This window comes from Eurosta solidaginis, chromosome 1, assembly GCF_040869045.1.
Source record: "Eurosta solidaginis isolate ZX-2024a chromosome 1, ASM4086904v1, whole genome shotgun sequence".
In the NCBI taxonomy this organism is placed as follows: Eukaryota; Metazoa; Arthropoda; class Insecta; order Diptera; family Tephritidae; genus Eurosta; species Eurosta solidaginis.
Window position 1 is genome coordinate 123,498,300 of NC_090319.1, and position 22,963 is coordinate 123,521,262.

Sequence of the window (22,963 nt, forward strand, 5' to 3'; positions counted from 1 at the left end):
AAATTTTTGTCTCGCGTACCTTATTTTGATTATACTTTAGAAGAATATATACGAATTAAAAAATAAGATAAATGTATAGACGAATTCATTGAAAGAAAGATACGTGATATATGTCGCTACTTCATTATTAAATTAATACAGCAATTAAGGCAACGCTTGCCGCACAATATAGAAACGCTTAGCAAAATAGATTACAAATGCAGTGGAAAAATATCTATTACCAAAAATGGAAAAATGTGACTTCAACATTAAGTTTTTGGTTTGATGCTAAACAGTATAATTTCAAAAGCTTGTCGATAATGCTGAAATTGCAAGAACGTTTTCAAACATGAGTTTGATTAAAAGCAAACACAGAAACAAAATGAGTTTAGTTAGGTTGAACTCGCTTCTGACAATAAGAAATGGTCTTAAACGGGTGAATAAATACTGTTATGACTTTGAAATAAGCAAAAATCTCTTAAAATTAATGAACAAAAAAAAAAATATTTATGAGTGTAGCAAAAATAATAATTCATCTTCTGAGGACGAAATCATAGATTTCGAAGTCTAAGGCCCTTCAAATATATCTCGTCTCAACATAAACTTGAATATCGCACACGTATGTTTTAATAGTGATTTGTACACCCGTAGGACGTTAAAAATTTAGTAAAAAAAATTGGAAAAAATTTGAATTATTTTTCAACGGTCAACATTTTGGCAGGTCGAATTTTTGGCGAACCTATAGCCGTGTCGTCATTGTAGTAGTGTGAAAAATACTTCTTAATTTTTAACGACCAAATCGCAAAACAAATTTTTTTTTTGTTAGTTTACTGTCCCTTTTTTATAACTTTGTTTAAGTTTGATTTGAAATAAATGTGAAAACTTTCATTGAAAAATACATATATACTTTTAGCTCTTTTCTCAACGGTTTTTGGATTTTCTTGAACAAATTTAGCTCTTTCTAGCCCTTTTTTCTAGACTCTAGCCACAAGAAATTTTTTTTTGGCAACACGGATAGCGAGTGATCAATAGCTGAACCGAGTTATATAGGATATGTGCATTGAGTGTTTTTCTCTCTTTCCCATATAGGTAGGTACCCAACAGCATGAAGGCGCCTCCATCGAATAGAATGAAATGGTAAATTTGAGTATACGAGTATATTAATTAAATATTATTTAATTATTTAATTAATTTCAGTCTACTGATTTATAAATCTTACAGACTAGACAGTTTATCACATAAGTATAAATATAACAAATTTAATTAAATAGTGTAAACAAGCTTAATTTAAACGTATAAAAACTTGAATTGAGATCAATAACATTAGCGTAACTATTACAAAGGCGGATACACCTATTAATGGGTTCATTCAACGAGTAATTAGTTTTACTAACTGAATCAGCAAATAAGCGATTACCTCTTAGCGATCTTGGGGGAATATAAACATTGACAAAGCCTTTATGTCATCACAATCGATATTATGGTTAATTACATTATACACAATTAGTAATGAGCAGCAAATTCTTCGGTTATGTAAAGCAGGGCTATTCAAAACTGAAAGTGCACCTGTATTAGTGAGAGCGCAATCGTCGCGATGATCGTGCGGGTGAATTGATTTTTCATTTAGTCGCTTACTAGCAAGCAACGAACTAACAATAAGCATATGTATCGCGCTTAATTTTTCATGCATATTTTGATACAGATCAGCCAATACCCATCACCGATGTTGCTACGCCAAGTGCCAAGCGACAACTAACACACTTAACGACGACAGAGCGAATCATATTCGTGTGAATTGAGAGGGCACAATTGTGCTATGAAATGAATAGCCCTGATGTAAAGACTGCAGACCGAGAAGCTTCCTTCTGCCAATGTAAGGCGGATGAGCACCTTCGAAGTTAAGGCTCCATTACTGATACTTAGCATAGACTTGACTTGGCTTGAGAACTGTCACTTATAGTTCTGTTAAATGAACATTGCATGTTACTGATTACTCAAAACTTTGCAACACTTAACTTGACTTAGAAGTCTGTTGAATTTTGATTTTCTATGTAAGTTCCAAGTGACGTTTACATTTTGAGCTGCCATTTGTTCGTTTCCATTTCATTTTGACATTTTGTCATACAATTTGACATTTATTTAAAAATAAATTTCAAACCAACATTTTGTCATACAAATTTACATTTATTTAAAAATAAATTTCAAACCGGACGCTTTATTCCAGAAAATGTAAGTTATGCTTGTTAGTATGATTTATTAAGTTTAGTATGATTTATTAAGCAATATTTTTTCCTTTTTAGAATGATTAACGACGAACGACTAATTGAATTGGTGCGCGAGCAGGAATTGCTCTACGATAAATCTTGTCCAAGCTACAAGCTCCCAGACAAAAAATTGGCGGCTTGGACAAAAATAGGCCAGGAGCTTCACGCAACAGGTAAATAAAAAACTAGAGTAATTTAATTGTTGCGTAATATTAGGTTTTTAATTTAGGAGATCAGTGTAGCAAGCGGTGGACGACACTACGCGAGCGCTACACAAGAGAGTTGCGCAATCTTGATGCCCCTTCCGGAAGTGCTGCAGCTGCACACAGAAGGTGGTATCTATTTCCAAATATGGAGTTTTTAAAGGCGCACGTGACTCCAAGACCGTAAGTACTTTTATATTAAATATATTGAATACAATAATAAAATATATTTTTTTTTTAGAACACGATGCTCCAATAATATATTGAAGGGGTACCCGTCACTACAGGAGTCGCAGCTGTTTTCACCGCCTCCACCATCGCCGCTTCCGTTTACGCAAGAATTAGTCGAAGGAGACACGGGTATTGACTCGGTTGACCTAGTGGTGTCCACGCCAAAAACATCAAAAAGAAAGAGGCAACAGGAGAGCTGTGAAGAAGACTTCCGTGAAGTGTGCCAGCTCTTCAAAGATGTGCAAAGGGAGCGCTTGGGAGAAAACCGAAGGCTGCGGTCGTTTGGTGACATGATTGTTGCTGCCATAAGCGAGATGGGGGAGCGAAACCAAGCAAAGGCTATTAAAGTGATAACAACGGCAGTGATGGACCTGCAGCTGGAGCCTGATGAATAAAGGCTTTGCAGGTCCATATACATAATAGCAGTGAACACTATTTTATTTTTATTTTTTTGAATTATATTTAACTTTAATTTATTACCATATACATTTTTATTTTTTTTTTTTAAATTAAATGAACATAGTTTATTTTAAGTCATTACATTTAGTTTTGTTAATAATAAAAATTATATCTATTTTTACTGAAGGTGATATTTATTTCTATGAGATCAGTTTTTCCAGGGAACGTAATTAATATTTATTTTCGAAAGGTTTTTTTATTTTTATAGTCAAAGAAAAATTATTCATAACAATAATTACAAAGATTATTGTTAGTGGCATCGAACTCGTGTAATACAAACAATAGCCCTGTTTCTTTTGACGCGCATATTTCAAATATAAAAGTAATTTTTTTAATTTTTTTATAAAAGTCAAAAATAATAGTTAAAAGTACTTTTCGTATAAATGTCAAATATAATTGAAAACAATTTTACTTTTTGGAGTAGTAAAAACTATATATTTTTTTTTACTTTTAGGGGAAAGGTAAAAAAACATCTATTATTTTGACTTTTATAAAAGAAAAAATTTAAAACTATTATTTTCTACTTTTATAATAAAAGTAAAAGGATAAATTAATTATAATTTTTCGCCCTTAAGACCGAAATAATAATTTTTGTAAAAATTTATTACAAAATAGTTATTTCGGTCTTGAATTTATAAAAATAGTTATCAATTTTTAGGTCATACACATCAGGGATCGTAACTGATTTTCATTAATATAAATATATTTAAAACTTTTCAGTTATATTCTTAGATGTATATTTTCATTGTATTAGTATAATTTGTGTTGACGTAGAGGTGAAGTTGGCCGTATCCACATTTTTCAGAAGCTCCATAGGAAGTCATTATAATTGACTCAACCTGTTCTGGAAGGGAACTGCTCCTTGATTAATGAAATAATCAGCTAAAATATCTCTGAGACGGAATGCAGCCGTGGAAGCGTTTCGTCGAGATGACGTAATTGAAGGCAATGGGCCACCTGCAATCTCTACATCAATACGCCATCCTCCGTTTTGTGTTTGCTCAGAGTTGTCCGTATCTACAAAATCATCCGGACAATACCAGCGATGATGGTCATTGAGCATGATAAAATTGTGTAGGACTAGGCAGGCTAAAACTATTATCTCGCAATGATCCGGGGAAGACTCTATAGGTTTATGTAAAACACGCCAGCGTGCACTTAAAATTCCAAAACTATTTTCAATTACTCGACGTGCTCGAGATTGACGGTAGTTGAATATGGCTTTGATATGTGGTAGTTGATTCCCAGGGTAAGGACGCATTAAATTCTCCTTCAAAGGAAATGCTGCATCGCCTACAAAAAAGTAAGGGAAGTCCACACCTGAACCATTCCAAAGAGGAGCGTTTGGAGGTAATGGCAAACTGTTCTGAAGCAGTGAACGACCAAACGCGGTTTGCTGGAAAATACCTTTAAAAAGAAGAAATCAGATAAGTTAAAAACATTTAAAATGGGATTGACTACCTCCATCACTTTGTCCACCATAGCTTCCAATAGTAGCGGAAGTAAATGTGTATTTTGCATCACAAGTAGCCATTAGTACTATACTATGAAATTTTTTATAGTTGAAGTATAATGACCCTGAATTATTGGGACATTTGATGGCGATGTGTTTTCCATCGATAGCTCCCACACAGTTTGGAATGTTCCACAGCCTTAGGAAATCTTGCGCAATGTCCAGGTACTGTGACGTGGATGGTTCACTGAGGTACACTGGAGATAAAACGTTCCATAATACCTCACAGGTTTCCAGCACTATATTCCGTACAGTGGTCCTTCCTAACTTATGCATGCAGGCAATAACTTCAAAAGAAGTTCCGTGAGCGAGATACCTAACAAAAAAAAAAGAAAATGTGAATGTACTTTTTCGTTAATCCTTAATATTATGTATATATGTATGAAAAGCAGATTTCATTTACATTACTGTTATAGCTATACGCTCTTCAGCACAAATTTGCTGCTTGGGGTTTTCAAGAAATCCCCTAACCAAACTAAGAAGCAAGTCGAAAATTGGGCGACGCATTCTGGTCAGGCCGAACAGCTTATCGTCATCTTCCTTACTTATTAAGAACACCCTTGCAAAATATCCGTTGGTGTTTCGATCCATATTTGCTGGGTGGACAGCCCACCGGCGGATTCTTCTCGATGCCTGCTGTTGTTGGTAAATACGGATAACGTTTAAAAAGGCAAAATCCAGGAAAGCGTCTGGGTCCATTTTCTTGCTAATGTATGTAGACCTTGAAGAACGAAATAATTATTAAATCAATATTAGGTAAAAGTCTAGTTGCGGGGTCGACTGCTAATACGCTACCAAAAATATCGAGAGAGGTGTCAAACGACGCATCTTGACATCAGTATTAATAATCCGAAGGCGGAAAATGAAAATTTTAACTCGTTCAAAAGATATTAACGAAAACCCAAAAAAAGACCCGCGGGTACCTCCGAAACCGGGGTTGGGAACCATAGTATTTTTGCGCAGAACAACTTTCTGCGTTGGCGGCCTTCGGCCGCGCTTATGAAAAATAACCCTGGGCTACGCCATGCCAAGTCCGGGTGTATAGCCGTGGCTACCACCACGGTGGTCCACAATTTTTTTGGGGGTACACACAACAACAACCACATGAAAATCTCCAACTTCAACTGCAAATATCTCCGGACAGAGATAAAATTTTTCTTTTCCGACTTCGGATTATTGTTCCCGAGATTAATACGCGTCTTTTGATACCTCACTCGAAAATCTTGGCCCAACTTTAGGGTGGGCCCCTAAACTGCACTACTACCCAAATTAAAATATAAAGTTGATGTCGAAAGAATAGTGAAGCACAAGGAACAGTCTCCATCTTTTTTGTAGGTTTGGAAACATGATGCACATTAATACACATATATTCCTTCCTTTAATATTAGATATTATTTCTTTATACTAATCTGGTAATAGTCTAGTTGAGGGGTCGACTGCTAATACGCTACCAAAAATATCGGGAGAGGTGTCAAACGATACGTCTTGACATCAGTATTAATAATCCGAAGGCGGAAAATAAAAATGTTAACTCGTTCAAAAGATATTAACGAAAAACCGAAAAATTACCCGCGGGTCCCTCCAGAACACTTTCCTGCATTGGAGGCCTTCGGCCGCGCTTATAAAAAATTACCCTGGGTGGGTCCAACACCGGTTTGGAGACCAAAACTATATCCTCGCAAAACACTTATGTTGACAATTTTTTGGTGGGTTCAACAACATTACCACAACTACATGAAAATCGCCAACTTCATCTGCAAATATCTCCGGACAGAGATACAATTTTTCTTTTCCGCCTTCGGATTATTGTTCTCCAGATTAATTCGCGTCTTTTGGACACCTCACTCGATATTTTTGGTAGCGTATTAGCAGTCGACCCCTCAACTAGACTATTACCACTAATCTTTATACTTTTGCACGATTAATAATATTTGTGTACCTTTGGTCAAACAAAATCGGCAATGATGGCTTCTACCAAAAATATGCCACTACGGAACTACACTATCAGTTATTACCATTAATGAACGGTTACTGATTGTTTCAAACAATTTTTACACTCATAAATTAATTGTAGTACTAAAAATTAACTTTGTTTAAAAATCATCACTTTTTGTAGTAAATATTTCACAATAAAATGACAGCTAGAAAACAGCTGATTATGATGCCAGATTGTATGCGCTAAGTGGAGTATAATCGTTGCTAAGTTGCCAAGTTTCCGCCAAGTCAAGTCAAGTCTATGCTAAGTATCAGTAATGGAGCCTTTAGTTTTATATAAAGCATATTTCGTAAAGACTCTCTGAACTCTTTCAATTTTTCCTGAGTATAGATCGTAGTACTTGCATGTATGTATATACATATACTGCGTGCATGTATGTATATACATATACTAAAATGCAAACCTTAATATGTACTCAAAATTAAAAGAAGAATAGAGGAATTGCAAAAGTCATGAGAAAATATACGTGTATACGTAACTGCTCTAGTATACATTTTTTGCAATTATACATGCATTTTTTATACTCAGCGTGCTTTGCGCACAGAGTATATTAACTTTGATTGGATAACGGTTGGTTGTACAGGTATAAAGGAATCGAGATAGATATAGACTTCCATATATATATTTTTTTTGAGCCATGTCCGTCCGTCCGTATGTCCGTTAAAACGATAACTTGAGTAAATATTGAGGTATTTTCACCAAATTTGGTACACGAGGTTATCTGGACCCAGAATAAATTGGCGAAATCGGATGATTTATATTATATAAAACATTTTGGAAAACACAAAAAAACTGATTATTTAGTAAATAATACACCTAGAATGATGAAATTTGACGTGTGGACTGATATTGGGGTTCTTGATAAAAATTAGAATTTTTTTTTTTAAATGGGCGTGGCACCGCGCACTTGTAATAAAATCAATTTTACAAATATTATTAATCACATATCAAAAATCGTTAAACCTATCGCAACAAAATTCGGCACAGGGGTTGCCTTTACTCTAAGGAATGCTTTGAAAAAAAAATTAACGAAATCGGTTAAGGACCACGCCCACTTTTATATAAAAGATTTTTAAAAGGGTCGTGGACGAATAAAATAAGCCATCTCTTTGCAAAAGAGAGCTTTATATCAATGGTATTTCATTTCCCAAGTGGATTTATAACAATAAATAGGAAAAACTTCAAATTTAAAAATATGGGCGTGGCACCGCCCCTTTTATGACTAAGCAATTTTCTATTTTTCGGGAGCCATAACTCGAAGAAAAATTAACGGATCATAATAAAATTGGGTACACAAATTTTCCTTATAACAGGAAATATTTCTAGAGAAAATGGACGAGATCCACGCCTACTTTTATATAAAAGATTTTTAAAAGTGTCGTAGACGAAAATTATAAGCTATATCTTAGCGAAAAAGAGCTTTGTATAAATAGAATTTTACTTTCTAAATTGAATTATAACATTAAATTGGAAAACACTAAAATTTTTGAAAATTGGTGTGGCACCGCCCCTTTTTTGACTAAACAATTTTCTATGTTTCGGGAGCCATAACTCGAAGAAAAATTAACATATCGTAATGAAATTGTGTACATATATTTTCCTTATAGCAGAAAATATTTCTAGTAAAAATGGACGGGATTGGTTAAAGACCACGGCAACGTACATATAAAACAAGTTTAAAAGGGCCGTAGACTAGAATAATAAGTTATAACTTAGCAAAAAATAGTTTTGAATCAATGATATTTCACTTATCAAGTAATTTATCTGAAATGAAATGTACAATTGAAACTCAAGCTGAGTATATAATGTTCGGTTACACCCGAACTTGGACACCTTTACTTGTTTTTCTTTGATATCCTAAACTGATCTTTTTGGGTTTTGCTACTCTGCTTTTACACACATCTTTGTACTTTTTGAGATAGGACAGAGATTAACCTGGTCGCATTAAACAAAGCTGTTGCATGTTAGTTTGCTCCTATGAAATGCTATTTTTTAAAATATATTTCGAATTTTAGTATTTTGTCTAAAATTTTAGTTGAAAGCAACTAAACTAGGGAGTGGTCAGAAAGCAATCCCCCAAGAAATTAACCACTGAATAGTTATTCTTATGCAGTTTTTTTCATAAATCATTTGTAATTCTTATTTTTTGTTTGCTTCAAACTAGGTAATTTAATGTGAATTTGGAGCTTTTAGGCCGATTTAATTAAATAAAACAACGATGGAGAGAAATGTAACAAATTTTATAACGGCATGACAAAAAGATCACTAGGAACGAGAACAAAGGAACATAAGCAAGATAAAAAAAATAGCAAAAACAACACAGCACCTTACGGAAAACAAACACAGCTGATTTCGACAACGCAACAATACTTTATGCGATTGCGATGCTTTTAACGATTACCTTTAAAGAGGACGTTGATAACATTAATTGTGCCTATGCGATGTCAATAGCAAAGATTTTTTTTAATGCTAATAGACGGTATTTTAATGTAATAAATGTCGGTGTGATTTTTAATCAGTGTTCGTATTTGTTTGTCATTAATATGTGTATTTATATGTCTAAAGAAATGTGACAAAAACCACTGGTTTAAATAGTGTAAGTGCTGTAATATTCAATATTATCATCAATTATTGTATTTGTAACGTATGTGTTTTTCGTATTTAATAAATAGATTCCCTGAGGAAGACACGAAAATGTGTCGAAACGCGTCGGAAATTCAAAAATAAACTTGTTTTATTTAATTAAATCGGCCTAAAAGCTCCAAATTCACATTAAATAAATAAGTAAATATTTGGTCAATTCAATCATATTATCAATAGAGCGGAGAGCTTAAACAGAATAAAGGAACATAAGCAAGATGCAAAAGATAGCAAAAACAGCACAGCACTGGCCCAGCACCTTACGGAAAACAAACACACAGCTGATTTCGACAACGCAACAATACTTGATGTGGAGAACAGAACGCGTAGAAGGATGACACTAGAGGGGCTGCGCATACAACAAGAACTACCAACAACGATTAACTTTAAAGAGGACGTTGATAACATTAATTGTGCCTATGCGACGTCAATAACAAACAATGTCTGGAGGTGAAAAGAACAACATTGTTTTTGATGCTAATATACGGTATTTTAATGTAATAAATGTCGGTGCGATTTTTAATCAGTGTTCATATTTGTTTGCCATTAATATGTGTATTTATATGTCTAAAGTAATGTGACAAAAACCACTGGTTTAAACAATGTAAGTGCTGTAATATTCAATATTATCATCAATTATTGTATTTGTAACGTATGTGTTTTTCGTATTTAATAAATAGATTCCCTGAGGAAGACACGAAAATGTGTCGAAACGCGTCGGAAATTAAAAAATAAACTTGTTTTTTTTTTTTAATTAAATGTGGCTAAAAGCTCCAATTTCACATTGAATAAATAAGTAAATATTTAGCTCAATTCAATCATAGGTAATTTTTTGTTGAACCCGAATTTATATATTTAGGATTATATATGGATGTCAAAAAAAAAACCTTCGAAAAACAAAGTTGAATTAAATTCCTTGGAAATCAATAATTATATTAGTAATCACAGCAAAAATCATTCCCTTGTTTTATTTTATAAGTTTTTATGGTTATTTCGGAATTAATATAATTTTTCCAGTTTTTATTTATTCCAGATAAAAAGTTCTTTATTTAGGGTTACTTTGAATTGTCGAAACGACGTGATAAACCAATTTTTTGTAAAGCTTTTATTTGAATAAGAGTAAGTCGCATTATCGCTAAGATTTCTAAGATAAACAAGAATTTTTTTATCAATAAATATGTACATATGTATGAAATGTATGAATGAAATCCTAGATTTTTCTTTCAAGATGAAGGGCTAAGCTTTGTAGGTACTGCATTTGCGCGGGGCAAGGGGAGTCAGTATGGTGCCCATGATTTCGCGCAAGTTGCGCCGAAGAGGATGGGAGGAGACCTGACAGGACAGACCTCATCCTTTCTATTTCCCCGTTTTCGAAGAGTTGTCAAATCTTAGACAACTGAGAATACAGAGGAATTTTGCATTGCGGATAAAACAAGTGTGATATCTTATCCGTCAACTGCCTGACAGGATGTTCAATATGGGTACTTTTTCGCATTTTGTAGCGTTTTGACAGGGTGTTCAATATGGCGGCGAATAGGGCAAGCTATCTTCAGCGGTTTATAGAAAGAGATACAGAATGAGAAAGCGATAGTCACATAAAAATCAGGTGGCCCATTCTATTTGTAATTTTGACGTCTATGCAGAAGTTATCACACTTGTTTTATCCACAATGGAATCTTACTTCATACATTACACATCTAAATATTTCACGCCTCGTTCCATCAGTTGAAAACATAAATTTTGTGTCATCGTGGTTGGACTTGAATACAGATTAAGATTCCGGAAAACGCTTTCAGTTCAATTATATCAAGACATTTTGCTTCAGTTTTCCTCTATAGAAGAAATTTAGCGTTCAATTTCCCATTTGTGGGCTCTAATATTTATCATGTTCTTAATATCGCTATCAAAAATTCTTGACCAGTAACCACATAGATCTGCTTCCGGTTTTTGTTGTAAGGCCACAGGTAACCGTTCAATATTGTGTACAGGAGTTTTCACTGTTCGTGTTGTTTCCATTGCAGACCACCTAAACCAATTTTTACCGTAATATTTTACTACCGATTCACATATATTTACATCATTTTGACTTGTGTGAAGAAAAACACCTGCCCTCAATCTCGTCGAAAATGCCTTCATTAGCACCATCACATTCAGAATCTTGCTTGCTTAGGTCAGTATCCTCAATATAGAAATTTAGATCCACAATTTCATCATCGACTTCGCTGAATTCGTCATCGTCTTCAAATAACTGGGCTAATACTGAATCGCTGAGTGTGTTTGAACTTGACATGATCTGTATCCATAAATACGACACGAAATTTAAAATAAAACGAATCATGATAAAAATTTTTCATAAAAGATTATCTTTTCCTAACACTTAAACGCAGGAGTGGTACAACTCATCCTATGATAACGAAACTTTAAGTATGACATGTGATCAAATTTTTTATATTCAAAACTTATGCTTGCCTTGACGTGAGAGTAAATTTTTTTCTAAGAAAAAGTTTCATAAACGTTGAGGAGTAGTAAGATTTACACCAGTATCAACATTCCTCCGCTCATGCTCCAACTTTCACAGCGAAAACACAACTTATCAATAATAGTAACGAAATGAGAATAAACTTGGAGAATCAAGTTGCTGAAGCGCCATAAGAGAGGAGTTAAAAAAAATTTAATAGAGGGTAAATTTTACCACCACTGTGGAGTTAAGGATAAGTTCCGTGGATCACCAGCCAGCATGGAGTAAGTGAGGTTTGCAGTCGTCGCCACGATTGATAGGAGCAGGGAGTGTAGAATCCACTCTTTGGAATCAGTTCATGAATATGATGTGCCACACTTCCACGGACAGCATGACTACGGACGTGACGCTAGATACATAGTGACGGACGTAATCACCTTCACTAAACCTTCGTCAAGGCAGCACCAAACACACCCCAGTTTAGACTTCTAATTTTTTAATCTTTATTAAAAACTTCATCTGCATATTTTTTTTTTATTAAAGGTCAAGTTTTAAGAAATTAAAATTGCAAATTATATTGTTATAATTTAGCTACACAGTTAGTAGGCTATTTTAAAATTTCTTAACAGAAGGGTTTTTAAATAATACCCATTTCTTTAAGTCGTAATTTAGTTTTTTTTGTTGAGGTAAACTTTGTTCTATAGGACTTAGTATATATACTCCTATATATTTTAAAAGCTTTTTTTTTACTTTTGCGCTTTATTTTCCGTAGAGGCAATTGGTGTTAACGTTTTATTACTATCTATATAATCTATAATCTTATCGATTTTGGGTTATATTTTTTAATACAATTTAATATTGTTTTTTGTTTTTATCGGCCTATTGATAAATGATTCAAGGTTCGATTCGAGCTCAAGGCCAAAACAATAATTTTTTTAATGATAATTATTGTTATTTTTTAATTTTTCTAAATTTGATGATGAAGGCTTAGCACCCTTCGAAATGGATCTATCTGCGCAGGTATGGCAGGTTGTCTGAAAAAATTTTCTACTTACTATTCCAAAAACAAAATGCAATTTTTCAAATTTAGAAAAATTAAAAAATAACAATAATTATCATTAAAAAAATTATTGTTCTGGCCTTGAGCTCGAATCGAACCTTGAATCATTTATCAATAGGCCGATAAAAACAAAAAACAATTGTTAATAAACCATGAACACTTGGGAATGTCAAACAAAGTAATTGACAATAAACAAAAATCCAGCATTATCAGTGATTTCCACCAGATGGCGCAACACTGAATAAATATAGTTGGTAAAAAGGAATAGAAGTAGCAAATTTGCCAGTCAAACAAACCACCGCTGTATAGCTGAATGGTTAGCGCAGCATGCCTAAAGCGTACTGATGATGAAGGCTTAGCACCCTTCGAAATGGATCTATCTGCGCAGCTATGGCAGGTTGTCTGAAAAAATTTTCTACTTACTATTCCAAAAACAAAATGCAATTTTTCAAATTTAGAAAAATTAAAAAATAACAATAATTATCACTTTTACTATTTTTATTTAGACCAATTTGAAACTATATGGTTTGCTGGGTAGAGCTTTTATGGTCGTTCTAATAAGTGTACTTTGTTGTTTTTCTTTGGCGCGTTTCGACGCTTACTGCGTCATCATCAGAAAGCTGTTTTTATTTGAAAATATATCAAATATAAACATTAACTACTTTATCCAACAATAAACATGAAAATTTTATCTTGACAATTGTTACTTACATTGATTGTTTAACTAATTGTAATATCACAGTTTAAAAACACACATACATATTTACATATTATCAAGTAGCACTGATTTGCGCTTGTTTCTTTGCTCTTTGTACAACTGCGGTATAGATGTTGCTTATATTAGTATAAAAAAGTATGTAGATGATATATTCGCAATTATAAAGAAAAAGGACGCGGAAGACATCTTGAAAATATTGAACGCACAGCATACTAAAATAAAATTCACAATGGAAATAGAACAAGAAAATGAAATAGCCTTCCTAGACCTAAAAGTAATCCATAAAAATAGAAAATGTACAACGAAATGGTACACGAAAACCATTGCATCGGGGAGAATAATTAATTACCATTCGAACCATCCGTGGAAACAAAAGTTAAACACAGCGAAGAACCTAATTAGAAAATCAATATTACTCACTGACCACGAGTTTATGCCAGAAAACAAACAATAGATTAAAAAAATTTTGTACAACAACAGCTATCCACACAAGCTTATTGACAAATTAATAGAAAATGTAACAAATAAAATTCGCGAAGATAAAAGGAAACACAAAAATCCGATGAAATTCACCAAAAATACATCGGAGTAACATTTATCCCGGGTTTAACGGACAACCAAAATCTGCATAAAATAATGCAAATTAAAAATGTGAACTATGCACACAAGCCAAACTTCACTCTAAGAAATATTTTTACAAAAACAAAGGATCCGGTGGAAAAAGAGCAACAGAACAATGTAGTATATCAAATAAAATGTAATGGCAAAGTAGGTGAAAAATGTGATCAATACTAAATAGGCACAACAAAACGACAACTGCGTATACGGCTAAATGAACACAGAACAGATGCGAAAAATAAGAAGATGACAACGGCTCTCGCACAGCACCTTACAAAGAGTAACCATACAGCGGATTTTGACCATGCACAAATATTAGACATAGAAAAAAGAGAAAAAACACGTCTAACTTTGGAGAGCTTAAGAATACAACAAAAAATACACCAGGTTATGAATTTCAAAGAGGACGCTAACAATATAAGCAACATCTATACTGCAGTTGTACAAAGAGCAAAGAAACAAGCGCAAATCAGTGCTACTTGATAATATGTAAATATGTATGTGTGTTTTTAAACTGTGATATTACAATTAGTTAAACAATCAATGTAAGTAACAATTGTCAAGATAAAATTTTCATGTTTATTGTTGGATAAAGTAGTTAATGTTTATATATTTGATATATTTTCAAATAAAAACGGCTTTCTGATGATGACGCAGTAAGCGTCGAAACGCGTCAAAGAAAAACAACAAAGTACACTTATTAAAACGACCATAAAAGCTCTACCCAGCAAACAATAATTATCATTAAAAAAATTATTGTTCTGGCCTTGAGCTCGAATCGAACCTTGAACAATTTAATATTTTTTTTAGGTTTTCAGTCAAAAGGGAAAATTTAAAGTTTTAAATAGCAGTTTTATTTTTGGATTTTGTTTCTTTTTGTCTATACCTTTCATTATATTTAAGAATATATACACCCCCACTGAATTTTTACACACATACTATACACATATGATTGAATTTATATACCCTACACATTGCTCAAATAGCATTAATAACACACATATGTAGGTACAACATAAATTGAATATTTTTGTTTCCTACACGCATATAGTATTGCATTGCACATACTTATATTAATTAATTAATTTATTTATTAATACAGTCTACAGAATTCAATCCTTACAGACTAGTTGGTTAGTCTAAGTTCGGGTGTAACCGAAGATTATATACTCAGCGTGTGCTTCAATTGTACATTTCATTTCAGATAAATTACTTTTCTACATAACACGTGGCACCGTCCATTTATAAAAATGTCTCCCCATTTCCTCTTACAATAAAACTTGATAAGTGAAATACCATTGATTCAAAACTATTTTTTGCTAAGTTATAGCTTATTATTCTAGTCTACAACCCTTTTAAACTTGTTTTATATCTAAGTTGCCGTAGTCTTTAACCGATCCCGTCCATTTTTCCTAGAAATATTTTCTGCTATAGGGAAAATTTGTGTACCAAATTTTATTACGATGTGTTAATTTTTCTTCGAGTTATGGCTCCCGAAACATAGAAAATTGCTTAGTAATAAAAGGGGGCGAAGCCACACCCATTTTCAAAAATTTTAGTGTTTTCCAATTTAATGTTATAATTTAATTTAGAAAGTAAAATTCTATTGATAAAAAGCTTTTTTCGCTAAGATATAGCTTATTATTTTCGTATACGACCCCTATAAAAATCTTTTATATAAAAGAGGGCGTGATCTTTAACCAATCTCGTCCATTTTTTCTAGAAATATTTCCCGCTCTAGGGAAAATTTGTGTACCGAATTTTGTTAAGATCCGTTAATTTTTCTTCGAGTTATGGCTCCCGAAATATAGAGAATTTCTTAGTCATAAAAGGGGCGATGCCACGCCCATTTTCTTAAATCTGAAGTTCTTCATATTTATTTTTATAAATACACTTGGGAAATGAAATACCATTGATAGTAAAGCTCTTTTGGGCAAAGATATTGCTTATTTTATTCTTCCACGACCCTTTTAAACATCTTTTATATAAAAGTGGGCGTGGTCCTTAACCGATTTCGTTAAGTTTTCTTCAAAGCATTCTTTTAGTAAATGCAACCTCTCTGCTGAATTTTGTTACGATAAGTTTAAGGATTTTTGATTTATCACAAGTGGGCGGCGCCACGCCCAAATTCTTATCAAGAGTGTCTATATCAATCCACACGTCAAATTTCAACATTCTAGGTGTATTATTTACTAAATAATCAGGTTTTTTGTGTTTTCCAAAAAGTTATATATATAGAAAGTGGGCCTGGTTATTATCCTGTTTCGCTAATTTTCAATACCAATCTATTCTAGGCCCAGATAAACTCGTGTACCAAATTTGGTGAAGATATCTCAATATTTACTCAAGTTATCGTGTTAACGGACAGACGGACGGGCGGTCATGCCTCAATCAAATTTTTATTCGTTACTGATGATTTTGATATATCTCTCTCGATTCCTTTATAGCTGTACAACCAACCGTTATCCAATCAAAGTTAATATACTATTCGTGCAAAGCACGCTGAGTATAAAAACTTTCTTAGCTAATTATTAATTAAATAATAAAAATAGATTTAATTTTAACCTCTCAATATTCAAATTAAAATTATTGAAATTAGAGAAAGTATTACAAAGCTTGATACATTTAGTAATTGGCTCATTATAACCATAGTTCGTATAATGCGTTGTACTTTCAAATATACGAACGATCCTTAAACTACGAGGAGGATTATATAAAATTAACAAATTTTCTAGAGCGTCTATTAATTATATTATATACAAAGATAATTAAGAAATATTTCCTTCTTCATGCAAGGACTGCAAACCTAGTAGCTTACGCCTCCCATCACAAGAAGGGAGGAAACTATGCCACTGAAGTTTACATAATGCGAATTTTGTAAATATCTTTTGGACACGTTCGATTTTCTGAATGTGTAAAACATAATAGGGACTCCAAATTACGGAACAATATTATAGACGGCTCATGAGTGGAGACACATATAGCGCTTTTAAAGTCAATGGATCCTTGAACTCTTTGGTGTTTCATCTTATGAACCCTAGTATAGCATAGGCTTTAGACAATTAACGTGGACACCGTCGTTTAATCAACAGCCATTGCGAAAATTGAGAGAATTGTCAGAGTTTTCCGGCGCCGCAGAAAAGTGACCAATGTTCAGCTTGCATAAAAATGTAATACAAGTACAAGACCAATGTTAATGACAGGTGAAGAAAAACAAAGATGCCAGTTTTTAATTCGAATCATAATTTGTACCAGTGTACTAATTTCATAGATGCAGATTATGATAAACGTTAGGAAGTTGTAAAAATAAATAGGTTGTTTTTTTTGCCTTTCTACAAACAACAACATGCAAAATTGTCATCGCCGGCGTGAATGTGGTGTATCAGCTTACCGTAAATACCACCATAAATTACTCCATAACCACACAATAGCAAACCTACATGGTAGCAACTCCGCTCCCAGAGAATCAGCTTTGGCAACTGTTAGTGAATGTCAAAAGAGCAATCAATAAAACAATAAACGCAAAATAAACAAACAAAAGGCTGACTTGCAAAAAGGCAATGTATGTGGTACCTTGCTTACATTTTTGCCGGTAAAACTGTATGGACCAAAAGGCAGCTTAGAAGTAATGACCTTTATAGACGCAGGGTCAAAGGTTATACTGTTATAGGAACGCATAGCCAATCGTATATTGTAGCGTGCCTTGAGATTCATACATTTGTACATATGTACATATATTTTGCCTCGCTTTGGTATGGCCTGAGATTCATTGACTCTTACATATTTATTCATTCATTCGTACACACATATATTCTGACTTGCGCTACGACAGTACGCCACGCATTGTCTAGTAACTTGAAGCTTATGGTATTTCAATCTAAAGCTAACTAAATGCTCACCACAAGTTTTTACTGGCGCACATATTATTCCCACGATTTATTTATGCTTACGTTGCATTTCCCACAATTAATTCCGATTTGTTTAGATTGCAGTTCCCAGGGAACTGAACATATATGTATATATGTAATACACTTAGTTCATAAGTATTAGTGTAAGTAGGTATTTTAGCATATAGAAATTTTGTATAAAAGAAACAATTCTTTAATAAAGAAGACAATTAAATTTTGAACTTAATTTTGACAACACACCATTTAGACGTTATTACTATATGGCGATCCTGCCATACCTGCTTGATAATAAGCAGACTGCTATTTAAGAAGCAGTCTGCTAAACATCTTTAGCCGGACGCCATCATTATTACTATATGGCGATCCTGTCAGCTCAAGTATTATCAGCAGATTGCTATGTTGATGCAGACTGCTAAACTCTTGAAAGGATCCTGCCAGACCTGCTTAATAATAAGCAAACTGCTATTTAAGGAACAGTCTACTAAATATAAAGCATAATTAATAAAAAAAGAGGGGTCCTCCCGAAACGCAATGCACACATCAACTTAAGCTCGATGACATATTATTTTGGAAGTATTTTTGCCCACTCATAAAGCAATTTCGAAGGCACACTCAGGTGATACAACTGATGACTTCATTGGAGGTCTACATAAGGATGCAAGCGACTTAACATTATCAACAGAACTAAGAAATTTACACTCAGCAAAAATTAACAAGTTAAGGACTTGAACAATCAGTGGTAAATCAAAAAGCCAATGTTAACAAATGACTGGCAGCAAGCATAATTGCAGAGTGCAATAATCAACATGACTGGCAGAATAATACACGCATAGGAGAAGTGGAATAACATTTTGATCTTATCCATCCGGGCTTTAATAGAAAGAGCTATAATTTTCCCGACTGGCGGCATACTATTTCACTACATACAAATCTGCAACTATTACGACTGTCAGCATTTAATAAGTATAATTAGCCTTATTTTGGCAGCCTCACGGCTGCTCAACCAGTAGCAGAAACTCTTAATTTCTGCATAGGAAACTTTTTTTAAAACTTTGTTAAGAATAAAACGTAGATTTTTTTCAAAAAGGAACTTAGAAACACTAACAAGAAGTTTGTGAAAAAAAATCCTTTTGAACTTTGTAAATTATAAGAGTAAATTGGAATGCCCAAAATATATTTTAAAAACCCCATTAATTGGGACGAAAATGATACCTTAAAAATTGAAGATATAAATTATAAAAAGGAATTAAAGTTTTTAAAGAAATTTTGGAAAATAATTGGGATGAACAGAGAGCCCACAATAGAAGACATAAAAAACCAAAAAACAGAGAGGAGAAACCATGAGGATGATACGAATAGTTTTCCCAATTAAAAATAAAAAATTTGAAAATTATAAATAAACTAGAAGACCCGGCAGACGTTGTCCGGCCCTAAATTTGGCCAATCTGCATACATTTTAATAAGCTTTTTCCGTCTGACTCTCTAGGGGTACCCGGGTCCACGTTTTGGCCTATATCTCGAGACCCTAGTCACCCAGGGGTATGAAAATTACCCTCTACTAAAGCACTCATAAACAGCTTTCATTTGATATCCATATTCTATAAACACACTCTAGGGGTACCCGGGTCCACGTTTTGGCCTATATCTCGGGACCCTAGTCACCCAGTCACCCATCCTATATTTCAAGTTAGATCAAACTACACATGGGGTAAAAAACAAATTCAAAATCGGTTCAGTAGTTTAGGAGTCCATTGGCCTCAATTGTGTGACACGTGTTTTTTTATATATTAAGATTTCGACTTATTTAACAGGGAAACAAATAGCTTATTTTAAAATAGCGTACAAAACCGTATTTAAAGGAAGCTTTGATACGTTTACTTCCCTTCTTTCTATCGAACAGAAATGAGCAAACGGGAAGAAATTTCCAAGAAATTTGAAGAAGAGAAGACTACAGCAGAAAAATCATATAAATGCATTTTATTAAACCCTAAATTAGAATGCCAATTTAGAAATTTGAAACCGTCAAGATCCTTTTGAAAAATCCTAAAAAAGGGAATATTAACAAATTAGGCATTTTTTCAAAAAATCAGGCAATTTCTTCTTGTCACAATGTCTTGGTGGAAAAAATTGGCAAACGGCATTCTGATAGCAATAGCCGGATATGAAATAGGGAAGGAAAATTCAGGAAATTCTGGAAATAAAGTAACAGAGAATAGAATTGACAAATATGAACCACCAGTTGAGGTAGATATGAAAAATATTCTAAACATTCCAGATGGTTGGTTGGCACTTCTGATTTGCGTATTCATACTGTTGATCATCGCAATGGCTATATTGGATTTCAGTGGTTATAGTAAAACAATAAAATAGTTTTAATATAATTTAATGAGAAAAAGGAAAACGTGTTGTTACGCTTGTGTGGTATAATGAGAATAGAAGGTTTACAATGAAAAGAAATTGCAATGTGTATATAAGCCGATAGGCGGTGCTGTTGAATAATAAAGACGTGAAGTAATTCAAATTCAACACTCCCACTAATTATTTCAAGTCTTTCATTCCCAACATCTCTACATTTTTGATAAACTTCTGAGTTGTTAGCGGCTTAGTAAAAACATCGCCCAATTGGTCTTCACTGCAAACGTAGTAAATCGAAATCTTCTTCGACTCGTATAGCTGCCGAATAAAATGTAGTCGAACATCGATGTGTTTTGTTCGTTGATGAAATTCCGAATTTTTTATAAGTCTAATTGCGCTCTGATTGTCGATGTAAAGTGACGGTGGGCTTTCTTGTGCACAGCCTACGTCACGAAGTAACTGATGTAACCAAACTGATGTAACACTACACACATGGATCTGCCTTCGATTGGATCATGATATAATCGTTCAAGAATTTTGTGAATTTCTTTTTCCACACTCTGGATGCTTGTTTAGTCCTTTTCTTTAGGCGGCAAACTATGTTCTTATCGTCAAATTCAGGTCCCTCTGGAACCTCCATGAAGATTTCCTCTTCTAAGTCCCCATTTAAGAAGGCTGTCTTCACGTCGAACTGCACCATTTCCAAGTCTTCTACTGCGGCGATCGCAAGAACAGGTCGAATAGAATCGTAGCGCACCACTGGAGAAAATGTTTCCAGTGGTGTTTCTTGAGGCGGCAAACTAGGTTCTTATCGTCAAATTCAGGTCCCTCTGGAACCTCCATGAAGATTTCCTCTTCTAGGTCCCCATTTAAGAAGGCTGTCTTCACGTCGAACTGCACCATTTCCAAGACTTCTACTGCGGCGATCGCAAGAACAGGTCGAATAAAATCGTAGCGCACCACTGGAGAAAATGTTTCCCCATAATCAATGCCCTCTTTTTGTGAGTAGCCCTTTGCAACTAGGCGTGCCCTGAAAATTGGGCCGGACACACTCGATTTTCGCTTAAAAACCCATCGACTTCCTTTTACGTTGTGGTTCTTTGGACGCTTAACCAAACCCCATGCCGAATTCTTCTTCAGTGAACACAACTCATATTTAATTGCGTCTCACCAGTTTATTCTTCTGAATGAATCGCATCTTCGTATGTGCTTGGCTCTAGAACTACAGCTGAATATCAATTTTCTATTACACGGCTTGGTTTCTTTAACCTCTGGCGAAAACCATAGCGTTCAGTCATGCGCGGTTCCAGGGGGGAGGAACTGGGGGAAAGCTAGAAGCTGAATAAATAAAGTTTTCCGGAAATAGGACCACATCGTCTTTTTTTTTTTAACAATTGCATCATGTACAGAGTAAATATTGACTGTAATGGAATATATAATACTAATATACATAGTAGTTTCCTATCACAAGACGGATTTTTACTAATTTTTAATTTTTCTTGCTTGGTCTACTATTTTACGTTATCACTATAAATATTTAAAAAAAATTCAATTCAAAAATTTTGTTTCACTCGACAATGTGACACTTTCAATCAAATTCTGGTTGCACATACGTTTTATTGCATCTACATTCAGTTGCCCAAACCGATGATGCAACTGCTTAAACGTGACGGTTGCAGCGCACGCTCGTTCAATAATTCTCTGTCTAAATACCATTCTTAATTGCTTACTGTCATCTTTCACACCCACAGCATATATTTCACCATCAACATCCGTCAGTTTGCAACCATCATGAGAAATCACCATTTGAAATCCCTTTGAGGTGGCGGATGCGGTTGAAAACAAATTCTGCTTCAGTTCAGGAACATGCTGCACATTCCTAAGCTGTCTATGTAGCCATTTGACTTAACCGTTTGCTTCAATTAAAATTGTTCCCGTACCATGAATCAATTAACGGTCATTATTTGCTATTTGTACAAGTCGCTCAACTTCATACTTCTTATAATCTGTAAACCATTCAATGCGACCTATCATGTGCTCTGTTGCACCTGAATCAGCAATCGAAATATTCTCAAAATTCGTAGGGAATCAATCACCGACTTTGCCACAAAATGCAACATCACTGCCAGCCATTTTGCGTTGGGCAAACTTTTCACCGCGCTTCGGACATTCACGCTTCCAATGTCCAATTTCATAACATTTGTTACACTTTGTTTTATTTTTCAGCTCATCAATCGATGTTGACGTTTTTTTGTTAGTCCGCTGTTGTTTTGATTTGAATTTCGCACTGAAAGCCACATCTGATGGTGTATCATCCACTTTGTTCATTTGATCCTCCTGCAGCTGTAAACGAGCCATCAAACTATCCAACGTTCTTGCGTCTCTTATGTTGTACCAAAATGTCTTGAAATTACGAAATTTGGGCATCAAACTGCTAATGATCCGCACTATTTTAATGTTCTCAGATAGTTTTTCACTTTGGTCTTCGATTTCATGTGCCATTCTACTCACCTTTGACACATACGCCGCAACTGATTCGCCCTCAGTCATTTTCAACGAAA

General features: G+C 34.1%; 1 protein-coding gene across 4 annotated transcripts; it reads right to left on the reverse strand.

The window, feature by feature from the left end:
- Positions 1-3,166: 3,166 nt before the first annotated feature.
- On the reverse strand, positions 3,167-22,963 carry LOC137237808 (uncharacterized). 4 transcript variants are annotated; one of them, XM_067761998.1, is made up of 4 exons: positions 22,914-22,963; positions 5,053-5,370; positions 4,598-4,965; positions 3,167-4,543 (listed from the first exon to the last, which is right to left on the reverse strand). In XM_067761998.1, exons 1-4 carry the CDS (start codon positions 22,922-22,924, stop codon positions 3,960-3,962), a joined length of 1,281 nt encoding a protein of 426 aa, XP_067618099.1. In that variant the 5' UTR covers positions 22,925-22,963; the 3' UTR covers positions 3,167-3,959. The 4 variants fall into 4 exon arrangements, with proteins under 4 accessions (XP_067618099.1, XP_067618119.1, XP_067618110.1 ...); XM_067762018.1 differs by lacking the exon at positions 22,914-22,963 and adding an exon at positions 6,665-6,800 and having other exon boundaries at positions 3,168-4,543; XM_067762009.1 differs by lacking the exon at positions 22,914-22,963 and adding an exon at positions 6,589-6,799 and having other exon boundaries at positions 3,168-4,543.